Source organism: Podarcis gaigeae (genome assembly GCF_964106915.1).
Source record: "Podarcis gaigeae genome assembly, chromosome: 2".
Taxonomy (NCBI): domain Eukaryota; kingdom Metazoa; phylum Chordata; class Lepidosauria; order Squamata; family Lacertidae; genus Podarcis; species Podarcis gaigeae.
The window spans coordinates 121,214,199-121,227,233 of record NC_139679.1 but is presented as its reverse complement, the minus strand read 5'-3'; the positions used below and the strand labels follow the sequence as shown (position 1 = coordinate 121,227,233).

The window sequence follows — 13,035 nt, the reverse complement described above, 5'->3', positions numbered from 1 at the left end:
GACTGGGAACTATCAGAATGTGAAGAGGTAACAGGGCTTAGTGAGCTGAGAGAGTCTGTGGCAGAGAGCAGTCCAGAATCAGAGGCAGAAGCGGAGGCTGGAGAGGAGGGAGGCTGGGAGACAGAAGCGAGGCAGGCTGCTGAAGAATCCAGGGAGTCTCACCCTCCTGCTGTGACCAGCTCGCCTCCTCCTTGGTCTCAAAGAACCAGGAGAGGCATGAAGAGGGCAGAGGAGAAGTTAGCTTCATGCAAGCGCAGTCTCAGATTGCTTGGAGAAAACCCTGAAGTGGGGGAACTTAGACAATTGTGGGGAAGCAGGGACTTTCAGTCTCTGCAACAGCCACACAGGAGCTTCAGATTGCTTTGGGTATCACAGGCCCTTAGCAGGGAGACCCATGGGGTTTGTCTGAATAATTTCTTTTAAAAATGGAGAAAGGTTTCATAGTGGAACATCTATGGGGACAGGTATGGGGACATAATCGGTCTGAGCCATGGGTCAATTCATCTATTGATGATATTCACTACAAAGACCTTAAGCATATTTGTGGAGGACAGGAAGTTGTAAGTCTGACGAAACACAAGGGAAGTCGATAATTTCTCTCCTCTGACCTTGTCATCTCTTGGGGATGTTGAAGGCATCAGTAATCGAATTTCAGGTCAGGATGGCACTGGATGACCATGTGAATTGCACCATCCATCCTGCCAGCTACTGGAGAGGTTCCTTTGTTTTTGGCAGAGCTCCCAGTGGGGAAGGTGACACGTCAGGCCCTTCCAGACAGCCAGGAGTCCCTCATCTGCCAGGCCTATGGCTTCTACCCCAGAGAGATTGACACCACCTGGAGGATGGACGGGAAGGTCATGGAGCATGCCACTTTCCGCAGGGACGTCGCTCCCAATTCCAACGGGACCTACCACGCCTGGCTCAGCATTGACGTGGACCCCCAGGACAGGAACCACTATTATTGCCACATAGAGCATGTCAGCCTAACACAGCCTCTGGTCTTGGCCTGGGAGGAGCCTGGTGAGAAACGACAGGAGAGGGGCAGGAGGAGGAATCAGAGAATCACAATAGAGTTGTTGGAAAGGACCCCAAGGGTTATCAAATCCACCCCCCTGCAATGCAGGAATCTCAGCTAAAGCATCCATGATAGATGACCACCCAACCTCTTGGATGGCCTTCTTTGCTGGATTCTAGGAGGAGAACGTCCACCTAGAGTCGAACGAGGGACTTCAGCGCTATTATAGGCTAATACTCCATGTGACATCGTCCATATTTTGGGGGTGCAAAAGAGGAGATGTGATTTAGGTTCAGGGACGTAGGGAGGGCGTGGTGTTCAAAGAGTTGAGTTTGAAGAGCAATCTTTGGAAGGAGAGGGACCCTCTCTGGGAGGTGAGAAATCTTACCAGTTTTATTGATATAAGTATGTGGTGTTCCATGAGGTTGCTGAATGCCACTCCTAATCATTGGTACTTCTGGTCTTCTCTGAAGCCATCTAATGGTGAGTGATGGGTAGCCTTAGAGGGGAGGGCATTCTAGAGAGCACTGCCATAGCACATTGCTTTGCGCATGGGAGGTCTCAGATTTAGTACGCAGCATCTCTCCTCAAAAAAAAAATTGTGGGATGTCTGGATGAGGCTTTGGGAGCTGCCACCAGTGTCTGAACAGAAATATCTTTTGTTTGCTTTTAGCCAAGGGAGGCTATTCTTTTGCCACTCCGGGAAACATTGTCGGGGGCGTTGTGGCTGCGGCTGTGGTGGGAGTAGTTGGGGTGGCTGCTGTGATCTACTGGTACTTTGTCCGCAGTAAGTAAACTCTGGGTGGATTTGCTGGGTTTTGTCTGTCCTGACTGAGAATGTGCTGGTGGAAAAACCTTCCTGGCAGCCCCCTCACAAGTCCCCTCCACCCCTTAAATGACCTGTGGAATACCAACCAGAAAGTACCCTAACTGTTCTTCCCCACTGCCTCCTGCCCCCTATTCTGATATGTTTGGGAAGCAGGATTCATGTGGGTTACATAATGTAATAATGGCTCCGAAATGCCAAGGGGGTGGCAAGTACCTGTCATCTAGACCCACGATGGAGAATTTGTGGCCCTCCAGACTCCCATATGGACCACAATTCTCGTCAACCCTGACAGTTAGCCATGCTGGCTGCTGGGGACCAAAGTCCAGCAACATTGACAGAGACACAAATATCCCTGACCTCTAGCCCAGATTTACACATGGATACTAAGCTGGAATGTACACATATTTTTAAAAAATGCTGTGAAAATGAAATACAGTTTTTAAAAACCGTATTGAAAAAGGCATTGAATTTGGCATAGCTCACTGTCGCCATCTGGTGTCACATGAATACATTGCACTTTACAACACATTTAAAATGTTTCACTTGCAGTGTATAACTGAGTCCACAGTACAATTGTTGGTGATTGAGTCGCCGTGTGTCCTGTAGATCTGTGATGGTAGCGATCTACAGCTGGGGTTTCCAACCCTTCTCAAGCAGTGGGGACATATCAAATGTTATGAAAGCGCTGTGGGCACCAGAAATAAAATGGCATCCCTGGGCAATGGACCATAACACATTTTCAGCAATTCATATTCAAATATATAAAATATATAAAAGGATGTCACATAGAGGAGGGAGAAAGGTTGTTTTCTGCTGCTCCAGAGAAGCGGACACGGAGCAATGGTTCCAAACTACAAGAAAGAAGATTCCACCTAAACATTAGGAAGAACTTCCTGACAGTAAGAGCTGTTCGACAGTGGAATTTGCTGCCAAGGAGTGTGGTGGAGTCTCCTTCTTTGGAGGTCTTTAAGCAGAGGCTTGACAACCATATGTCAGGAGTGCTCTGATGGTGTTTCCTGCTTGGCAGGGGGTTGGACTCGATGGCCCTTGTGGTCTCTTCCAACTCTATGATTCTATGATTCTATATAACTAGCAGCAGTGTAATGTCAAATTTCAGCAGCGCCCTGTGCAATGCCAAAATTTGGAATCCCCGCCTCCCACGCTCCATCCTATCCCTGATCTGCTTTTCTTACTCTGTTTCTGTAGGGAGAGTGCCAGTGGAAGCAGCCTATGAAAGAACGTCAAGTGAGTGACTCCCTTTTCCTTTGAAAAGCATTCATTTTTGTTTTTGAAAAAGTGGGGAAGCATTTTAGTTGTTGCATGAATATATTGGTGACGGCAGGTGCCAGAGTGGACAAGGGTTCAGTCATCAGGTTCGCCCTGGAGATTTATAGCAGCCACTAGGTGCTAACTGCCTGTGATATAGTATTCACAGAAGGGTTGGCATGTTGTTGAGCTTTTATTTGCACAATAGCCCAAAAGGTTATTGAGCTCGCCCCCCCCCAAAAAAAAAACAGTGCCAGAGTTGACAGAGACAGAGCCCAAGTTGCTCACATGCAAACAAGTGTTTTTTTTTAACACCCCCCCCGACATTAGCTTAAAAGTGTAGAAATCCCCCCAGATGGGCATGTAGACCCCCCAAAAGAGGACATATCTGGGATTTCCTTTTTTTTTATTATAAATATTTATTTTAATTTTATATAATAAAACAAATATTAGAATCAAACAGAACATCAGAGAAATACAATAAAGAACAACATAAAAGAACAATATAAAAACATATAACAGAAAAAATAAAAAAGAACAAAGATTAAAGAAAAATAGGTTTTTTGATTCTTATCTTTATGACCCTCTTTCCTGACTTCCTCGCATCTCCCTTTCCTGCGTTCCCCTTTACTCAATCGAGTTTAGCAGCTCCTTACCCTTTTTCAAATCTTAATCAATATTGTACATTCCAACCTGTTATGTCTTCTGTTTTCCCTTTCTTTTAAGATACATTCTTACATATTCTTTATAATTTAATCCCTTGTATCCTTTGTTTAGTTTCGACATAATTTTACTCTGATCTTACCCTTTTTTTCTTAAAACATTTTTACATATTTCTTTTTACTATGTCACTGGTGCCATATTTTCTTTATATCCAACATAATTTTAACATTCAAACATTTTACAATGTTTTTGGAGATATTCTTTGAATTTCTTCCAATCCTCTTCCACCAACTCTTCTCCCAGGTCTCGGATTCTGCCAGTCATTTCTGCCAAGTCCATATAGTCTATCACTTGCATCTGCCATTCTTCCAGAGTGGGCAAATCTTGTGTCTTCCAATACTTTGCGATAAGTATTCGTGCTGCGGTTGTAACATACATAAAGAGTGTTCTATCTTTCTTTGGCACCAATTGGCCGACAATGCCCAGAAGGAAGGCCTCTGGTTTCTTAGGAAAGGTATACTTAAATACCTTTTTTAGTTCATTATAGATCATTTCCCAGAAAGCCTTAACCTTTGGGCATGTCCACCAAAGGTGAAAGAATGTTCCCTCAGTTTCTTTACATTTCCAGCATTTGTTGTCGGGCAGGTGATAAATTTTTGCAAGCTTGACTGGGGTCATGTACCACCTATAGATCATTTTCATAATATTTTCTCTCAAGGCATTACATGCCGTAAACTTCATATCGGTGGTCCACAACTTTTCCCAGTCAGCAAACATAATGTTATGACCAATGTCCTGTGCCCATTTAATCATAGCTGATTTAACTGTTTCATCCTGAGTATTCCATTTTAACAGCAAGTTGTACATTCTCGAAAGTAACTTAGTTTTAGGTTCCAACAATTCTGTTTCTAATTTCGATTTTTCCACCTGGAAGCCTATTTTTTGTCCAAGTTAAAGGCCTCTCTAATTTGATAATAGTGTAACCAATCTCGCACTTTATCTTTTAGTTTCTCAAAACTCTGCAATTTCATTGTGTCTCGATCTTGTTCTAGTATCTCCCAATATTTCGGCCATTTGGCCTCCATATTGAGTTTTTTCAAAGCCTTAGCCTCCATAGGTGATAACCACCTTGGGGTCTTGTTTTCCAATAAGTCTTTATATCTTATCCAGACATTAAACACAGCTTTCCTGACAATATGGTTTTTGAATGCTCGATTAGCTTTTACCTTGTCATACCACAAGTATGCATGCCACCCAAAAGCATTATTGAACCCTTCCAAATCCAAAATGTCAGTGTTCTCAAGAAGTAGCCAGTCTTTCAACCAGCAGAATGCTGCTGATTCATAGTACAGCTTCATGTCTGGCAGGGCAAACCCCCCTCTTTCTTTAGCATCAGTCAATATTTTAAATTTTATTCTGGGCTTTTTGCCCTGCCAGACAAATTTAGAAATATCTCTTTGCCACCTCCTGAAACAATCCATCTTGTCCACAATCTGTAAAGTTTGGAACAAAAACAACATTTTTGGCAATACATTCATTTTTATAGCAGCGATCCGGCCTAACAAGGAAAGCTTCAATTTTGATCATATTTCCAGATCTTTCTTGACTTCTATCCAACATTTCTCATAGTTATCTTTAAACAAATTCAAATTTTTAGCCGTCATGTTAATCCCTAGGTATTTCACTTTCTTAACCACAGTTAAATCTGTCTCCTTCTGAAACCTTTCCTTTTCCATTATTGTCATATTTTTCTCTAGGACCTTAGTTTTTTGTTTGTTCAGTTTAAAACCTGCCACATGACCAAATTCTTGAATCAATTCTAACACCCTTTGTAATGTCAACACCAAGTCATCTGCAAATGCTTTAAGTTTATATTGTTTGGCTCCGACCTTAATTCCTTGAATCAACCGGTCCCTTCTAATCATGTTCAAAAGCACCTCCAGGACCGAAATAAATAACAATGGAGAGATAGGGCATCCCTGTCATGTTCCTTTTTCTATTCTAAACTCTTCAGACACCACATTATTAACTATCAATTTTGCTTTTTGTTCTGAATAAACTGCTTCTATACCATTTTCAAACCCCCGTCCCACTCCCATTCCCTTAAGATTTTTCTTCATAAAATTCCAAGAAATATTATCAAAGGGATTTCCAATACGTATGGCAACCCTAGGTCAGAGGTCACAGGCGATCAAAGACCCATCACGATTTCTGGAGCAGGGTCTCTGTCTCCAGCATCCTATAACCACCCAATGAGCATGAAAGGAGAGTGTGTGTTTTTAGCCACAGTCCGTTCCAAAGCTAAACATTTAGGAACAGTGAAAAACACAAGGCACTTCCGTTTCAGGAGAATGGTGTATGACAGGGCCAGCCCACCCAGGAGGCAAGGGGAGGCGACTGCCTCAGGCGGCAGGATTCAGCAGGGCACCAGATCCCCATGTCACTCTTTCTCCCTATGCCCTGGGTATAAATCATCCCTCGCCCCTTCTTCCCTGGTGGGGAGTGGGAGGCCATTTTGGGGCCCGCCTCAGGTATCAAAATGTATTGGGCTGGCCTTGGTGGGTGAGTTTTGCTACGTACAATGGGACTTCACAGAAAACACAACTTAAGGCGACATTGGAGCACTGCAGAATCATTTGCACATGTACACGCACAGATAATAGTGTATCCAGGCAACATATGGAGAACTGCACTGATGGTTGCAAAGCATCCCGAATTATTATTCCTGTATAATTTTACTGTATAATCTTAGGAGGTTGTAGACTGAGACGTATGTTGACATTTGGACTTAACGGGGCATGGAGGGGTATGTGTGTGTGTGGAAGCAGAGAGGAAAGATTCAAGTGGAAATGAGAGCTCCCTCCCTAAAACACAGGCAGTGATACGCAATCTCTTTATTTTCTCCTTTTTGCAGCAAGCAGCCAGGAGCCCCCCAGCTCCACCAGCTCCTCCGTCGGTAAGTGGGGAGTGGATGGGGATGGGTGCCCTCCTTGAAAACAGGCCTCTGTGGGGAAGGGATCATTCTTTTGGAGATGGGGGGCTTCTACTTTCTGGGAATGATAAAACCATCTGGATTCAGCCGCAAGTGAGACTAACTTCTGCACACACGTGCGCAAAGAAAGTCCGTCTCTGCTGCCGCCTGATTTTGTGGAGGATCTTGTTCCTCTGTTACTTTGAATTTATTATTTATTATTCAATGTATATCTCGCCCTTCCTCCCAAGAAGCCCAGGGGTTCTACCCAGGGTCTGACCAACAAGAAGGGATTTATATTCTGGATTGGGCTGCTTAGCGTCCCTGTGTATTTCCCACCTTCCCTAAAGTGAGAGGCTTGGCTGAGTTGCTGCTGCCTCCTCTGGAAACCTTAAGTATTTGCTCTGAGTATGTTTATTTTTAGCATGGCTTGATAGGTCAAGGGATTGCAGCAGGTGGCCTCTGTGCCATCAAATGCCCCAATACTGACAGCTTCATCATGCTTGTTCCTCTTGTTGCTCCTGCAGGGGACATTCAAGGCAGCACAGAAATAGAAATGAGGAATTTTCAACGAGGAGGGAAGCCACCTTCAGATTATTTCCCTTTATGAAATGTCTGCCTCCAAACCTGACCATCCCAGTGGGGAGAGGCCTCCAGGCTGACCGGCTCCTCAGGGCTGCTTTGAGATGGGAATGTGGTTGGCATCCAGAACTATCTCCCCCTCTGCAGTGAAAACAACAGACTACACAAAAAGAACAAAGGGACAGGAATTTGACCTCCGAGGAGTCAAAAACCATTTCAGCCTCTCAAGACACTCCGTTAAGTGACCTTAAACTGGCCATCCTGCCACCAAAGGAACAGCAAAAGGAGACTGTGAGGAAAAGGGCCAAATTACTGTTGCCCAAGAGGTTTGGTGCTATCAGCTGCGGACTGAATTGGGCGAAAGGGGTTTTTATTGCCCCGTGACAGGCATTGTTATTGCTCATTTATTAAATTTGTATGTTGCCCTATACCCGCAGACCTCAGGGCGGTTCACAGGATAAAATCACAACCCAATAACACCCTCAAACAGATTTTAACAGGGGCTCCAGATGCAGGGAAGAAGCCATCCGGCCTCCTTGCCAACTCTGTTCCGAGGTGCCCTGGCCAGGCGGGACGTTGGTGCTGAACCCAGAGGAGGAGAGCGGGAACTCCTAGGGCAAATGGACGTGCCTCCAGTCCGCAGGCCGGAGAAGAGGCCCCTGCAGGGCAGACCTTGTTGGTCATCAGCTTTAATTTCATACTGCTGAAGGCATTATCCAGTCAATCTGGGTGATGTATTCTTGGGTGGGGACTGGAAGTGTGTTTCTTCTGCCCAGAGAGAGAGTCACAGGAGGAAGACAGGAAGTTCCCTTACACTGAGTCAGGGAGCCATCGGTCCATCTAGCTCTAGAGTGCCTGCACTGACTGGCAGTGGCTGTCCAGGATTTCCTAAAAGGTTCCCTCCTGGTCCTACCTGGAGGTGCTGTGGATTGAACCTGGAGCCGCCTGCATGCAAGGTTCCAGCCCTGAGCTACGACCCTGAATGGTTCTCCTCCACTCATTGTATTCTCCACAACAACCCTGCGAGGTAGGTTAGGCTGAGAGGCAATGACTGGCCCAACGTCACCCAGTGAGCTTCATGGGCGAGGGGGAATTTGAACCCTGGTCTCCCAGCTCCTAGTCCAGCACACTGGCCATTACATTTCACACACCTGCTCCCAAATCCTAACATTTTCATGTCTCTTAAGGTGCCCCCTTCCTCCTCATTCCCACTCCCCTGAAGAAAGTTCTACCACACCAAAATCAGATTATCCCGACTGCAATTCAGTGTGGATCTCGGTGCTGCCCCAGACCTTGCGCTCCTCACAGACGCTTGGGGTGCCCGTGGCCCAGGAAAGAGTGTTATCTGTGGCAGCTCCTAAATGGTGGCATCTCCGTGCACAGAGGTGGGTCTGACACCTTCACTTTACAGCTTCTATTGTTTGCTAAAAACAAACAAACAAAGACCTCTTTGCCCTGCCCTTTGGCACCTCAGATGTGTCCTTTTGAGATCCACACTACCACTGTGACTGGGATGTTTAAAAACGGAATTTATTGTTGAATTATAAGGCCTGCTGGTGAAATGCTGGTAACATTTGACTTTTCCTTGCATGTAGCATTTATGTTGCTCATTTACAATTTATGAAAGGTGTTTTTTTAAAAAAAGAAGAAGAATGAATGAATGGTTTTCAATGTCAATACAGTGGTGCCCTGCAAGACGAATGCCTCGCAAGACGAAAAACTCACTAGACGAAAGAGTTTTCCATTTTTTGAGTCGTTCCGCAAGACGAATTTCCCTATGGGCTTGCTTCACAAGACCAAACGTCTTGCGAGTTTGTTTCCTTTTTCTTAAAGCCGCTAAGCCGTTAATAGCTGCTAAGCCGTTAATAGCCGCTAAGCCTCTAAGCCGCTAATAGCCATGCTTCGCAAGACGAAAAAACCGCAAGAAGAGACTCACGGAACGGATTAATTTCGTCTTGCGAGGCACCACTGTAAATTCAGCGTTGGAATATCTCTTCCTCCTCCCCTTTGATTGAAATGTGTGAGTTGAGAAGGCATCAGGCGGCACATACATTTTGTGAAATCAGTCAATCATAACAGCATTTCATTTCTTGTGGAAAGTGCTCAGGCTCGGACTATGGCCAGCCCCCAGTGGATTTCCTGCAAGAAATGGTGAAATGGTGATTTATATTTCCCGGGTGAGTCAGGGGGACCATGGCATTCTAGCAGAAGGACATTTGCCAGATGGGGTCCAGCATTTGGTGGGAGGGGGAATCTCAACATCCATTTCAAAATGCCACTACCAGGTGCCACTGGGGAGAGTCTGGTCTCACTGGGAGGTGGTTGAAGCTTCCTGGGGCTGTTGGAGTGTGAAGGCCTTCTAGGGCCCCTGGGGAGAGTGCTATTTTTCTAGAAAAAGGGGTGCTGGAACTCGCCATGAAGGCTACCCTTATTCTCTTAGGATGGCAAAGGTGCCCACCTGAGAGGTGAAGGAACTGAGTTCTGGCTGGAAAAAGCCCTGGCCCGAGCCATGTTCTGTTTGCCCTGCTGCTTCCCCCCAGAAAATCCACTCTTTACTGCTAAATCGGAGCAAACGGCAATCTGCAGAAGATCTGGTTGATGTTTGTTCCGATTCAGCCGTGAACAGCCGGTTTCTACAGCAGAAAGAGGTGGGAGAAGTGGAAGAGTGGATGAGATCTATTAAGTAATGGGTTGACAAAGCAGACGACACAAAGATTCCTCCAAGTGGTTCTTTATAAGTAAGCTGGAACTGAACTGAACAGCAAACAACTCAGCCGGCCTGCTTTTATAGGCAGCCGGCTGTCACACTGTAACAACAACAACCCAGGGTTTCCCGCCTAAATTAACTGACGTGGACCTGAGTGAAAACTATATACACAATACCCCTGGTGATCAGGGTGAGAACTTCAATACATAACAAGCCCCAGTCACTGCTTGTGAGGGGGGACAAAACCATCACCCGACAAACAGCCAAATCTATATATTAATTCCTCTCAAACAGGCTGTGTTATGGTGGGAGCTGCTGTGGCTTTCCCTCCCTCCCTTGGCCGGCCTCACCCTGAACAAGCCTCTCCCCTGAAGGGAGGAAAGTGGTGAGGGCAAGGCAGGTCCCCACCCTCCTGCCTGCCTGCCAAGAACGGAAGCCATTTTGTGAAGGCCAGGCTGCAGAGGAGAAGAGGAAACAAAATGGTGGTGTTTCGCTGGTGTGTCTCTTTACTGGCTGAATGACATCATGTCTTGCAGCCTGAAGATTATTAAAAGTCTCAGCCTAGATTTTTGCAAACTGACTGGTGGCCACCTCTAGCAGTCCAAAAAGTAGCTTGGGTCTGCCTTAAACAGTTGAAGTCCCACAACACTGAGAAATGCCCCTTTTCCCCCTCAAGTGACAAACCAAAAGCCACAACAGCCCTCCAGGATTGCAGCCTGGCGGGGAGATCGGTACCCAGAAACGTCTTTCAGAAGGACAGTCTGTGGTCTTTCCTGACTTTGGCACATGGTGATCAAGCACGGAAACCACATCAGGCATTTTGCCCTCCCTCCAAGGAAGAAGTGGCTGGCTTGGCCTGGGCACACATCCTCTTGGGGCTCTGGGGAGGGTCTGCTCACAAGGCCTTGTGGTTGTGGGCAAGAATATCGCGTGCATGTGGGGAGTTGCCTGTGTCATTTTGCCACGGCTCTTACTGTCTTGCACACATTTTCAATGATTCCAAAGCTGTGACATATGTGGGAACCGTGACCTTTCTTTCTTTTTTTTGCAACCCATGACTTGCTTCAACTGGTCCCTTGAAGGATTTCCTAGAAATCACCTGATTTCCACTTCAGCCGGGGAAGAAAGCAGCCGGCAGGGGGCAGCGGAGGATCGCAAAAAGGGGAAAGCGAGGAAAGACAACTAGGGACTGTGGAGAAATGGGGGAGGGTGTTTTGTGGCAGAGAGAGAGAGGGGGAGGGCAGGAAACAAACACACACAAACACCAGTGTTAATGGAGGATGAGGACTTTCTCAGCGAAATCTGCCTCCGTTCTTCAATTCCTGTGAGAAATGTCAGTCAAGCAGCCTGAGATGCTGTCGCTTGAGATTCCTTTGCTAGCTTGGCATGCAAACGAAATTTAGATTACTGTAACTCACCAAAGAATGTTTACTGCACCCTCAGCTGTTCTTCTTATAAGTAAAAAGGAAAACAAAACATAAAAAAGGGAGTCCGAACCATTCTGGCCTTGTTCTGGGAACTGCCCTGGGACTTTCCAACCTGACTCAGAGATTGCCGAGCGGGCAGAAGGGGGCAAAGTCTCCTGGGAAACAATCCAGTTTGGAACGGAGAAACACACTAAGGACGTTTTTATGCCATAATCTATTTCTTAGCCTTTAAGGGGCAAGAAGACTCGTTGCTGTTTCCACACGATACCAAAAACAGGAAAAAAATAATGTCTAAAGTCCTGTAAACTTTTTAAAAAGTCTGTGAAGAACGAACATTTTCCTCCTGGCCGTTAGTTGTTGTCGCCTACTGCACCTCCATGAAGAGGGGAAAGGAGAGGGAGAAAAGTCTCCACAGAGGAGAGCAGGGGAGGAGAAGGAGCCTCAAGCCACCGAGGATTTTCTAAAACAAGACTAGCCCTTTGAATTGAACTCAGAACCAGACAAACAGGCAGAGGGTCTTTTGGCCCTGGTGAGATTTGGCCCTAAATGAGCTGTGACAGTGGAAATCCTGTCAGGTTTATCTTGGAGCAGCTGAAGCATCCCTACTGTATTGGGGAAAACACCACATGTTACAATAATCTTGTCAGGAGGTGAGCAGAACATGGATCTTTGTGGGCAGACTATCCCTGTCCAGGAAAAACTAGATGGAGCAGGTGAAAAGTGAAGCATAAGACGTCCCGGAGGTGACTGAGCCCACTGAGTCCCAAAAGTGGGTCCTGGAGAGCCCCCCTCAAAACAGCCAGCCTCCTCCTTCACACGGCCTCATCTTGCAACAAGCTTCCTTGTAGCTGGGCAAGGAGCGGCCACTACGTGTCTCTTTCCTGATTTCTTGGAAAAGGCAGCAGCTTCTGCGTGTGTCCCATGCTTAGCTCAGGTTTCAAGCGTTCAGGCTTCTGGCAGTGGGATGTGGGCCAAGCACTCTCTGGGCCAAGCACCCAGCCTTGGCTCAGGGCCTTCCAGAAGAGGCTTGGCAGCCCCTGGGTCTTGCTGGCTGGGCAAAGGGGGCTCTCTCTCTGTGTGTGTGTCTCTCTGTGTGTGTTGACCTCAACCCTGAGGTTCAGCCCTAGTTGCAACACTGAGCATTTCTTTACAAGTCACACAGTTAACTGCTGGAACCCCCTGCCACTAGACAGAGGGACACAGGAGAAGAGCAGGGCTGCTGGATCACCCCAAAGGGCCCATTGAGTCCAGCATGGCGGTCTCCCAGTGGCCACCCAGATGCCCCAGTAAGGAAGCATGCAAGGAGGACGGGAGGGACACCCAGCGAGTGGGATGCTCATGCATTTACTGCCTCTGGCAACGGAGGAAGACGGGAGCCATCTTTGAAGCCATGCAAGGGCGTTTTAGAAAGAAGACCCAGGAGGCTGCCTTGCACTGACTCAGCCTAGGAGTCCACCTCGCTCAGGATCTCACAGCCCCTCCCCCCAGTTTCAGAGAGGGGGGCATTAACAGACCCCCCCCTCGGAGATGCGGGGATTGAACCTGGGGTCCCCCCCGGCCCCCCCTCCGCCCCCC

At 46.8% G+C, this 13,035-nt stretch overlaps 2 protein-coding genes and 1 long non-coding RNA gene across 10 annotated transcripts in view; 2 read left to right on the top strand and 1 right to left on the bottom strand.

Annotated features, from left to right (window-relative positions):
* The window catches only part of LOC310837292 (uncharacterized protein), a 530,615-nt gene that overhangs the window by 401,974 nt on the left and 115,606 nt on the right, over nucleotides 1-13,035 (bottom strand). The window lies entirely within an intron of this gene.
* Nucleotides 1-13,035, top strand: part of LOC310837790 (class I histocompatibility antigen, F10 alpha chain-like) — a 95,424-nt gene that overhangs the window by 62,710 nt on the left and 19,679 nt on the right. The window contains exons 4-6 of one of the 8 annotated variants that reach the window (XM_083724921.1): nucleotides 3,051-3,089; nucleotides 6,688-6,729; nucleotides 7,272-7,756. The exons of 6 other annotated variants lie outside the window; for them this stretch is intronic. In XM_083724921.1, the coding sequence (XP_083581047.1) occupies nucleotides 3,051-3,089; nucleotides 6,688-6,729; nucleotides 7,272-7,354 (164 nt within the window). In that variant the 3' untranslated portion in view covers nucleotides 7,355-7,756. Of the gene's footprint in view, nucleotides 1-735; nucleotides 1,021-3,050; nucleotides 3,090-6,687; nucleotides 6,730-7,271; nucleotides 7,757-13,035 lie in introns of those variants that run through there. One more of the 8 variants, XM_083724915.1, reaches the window with a different exon arrangement.
* On the top strand, nucleotides 9,481-12,073 carry LOC310838224. Its single transcript, XR_014560824.1, has 2 exons — nucleotides 9,481-11,244; nucleotides 11,278-12,073. It is a non-coding gene; the product is annotated as an uncharacterized lncRNA (long non-coding RNA).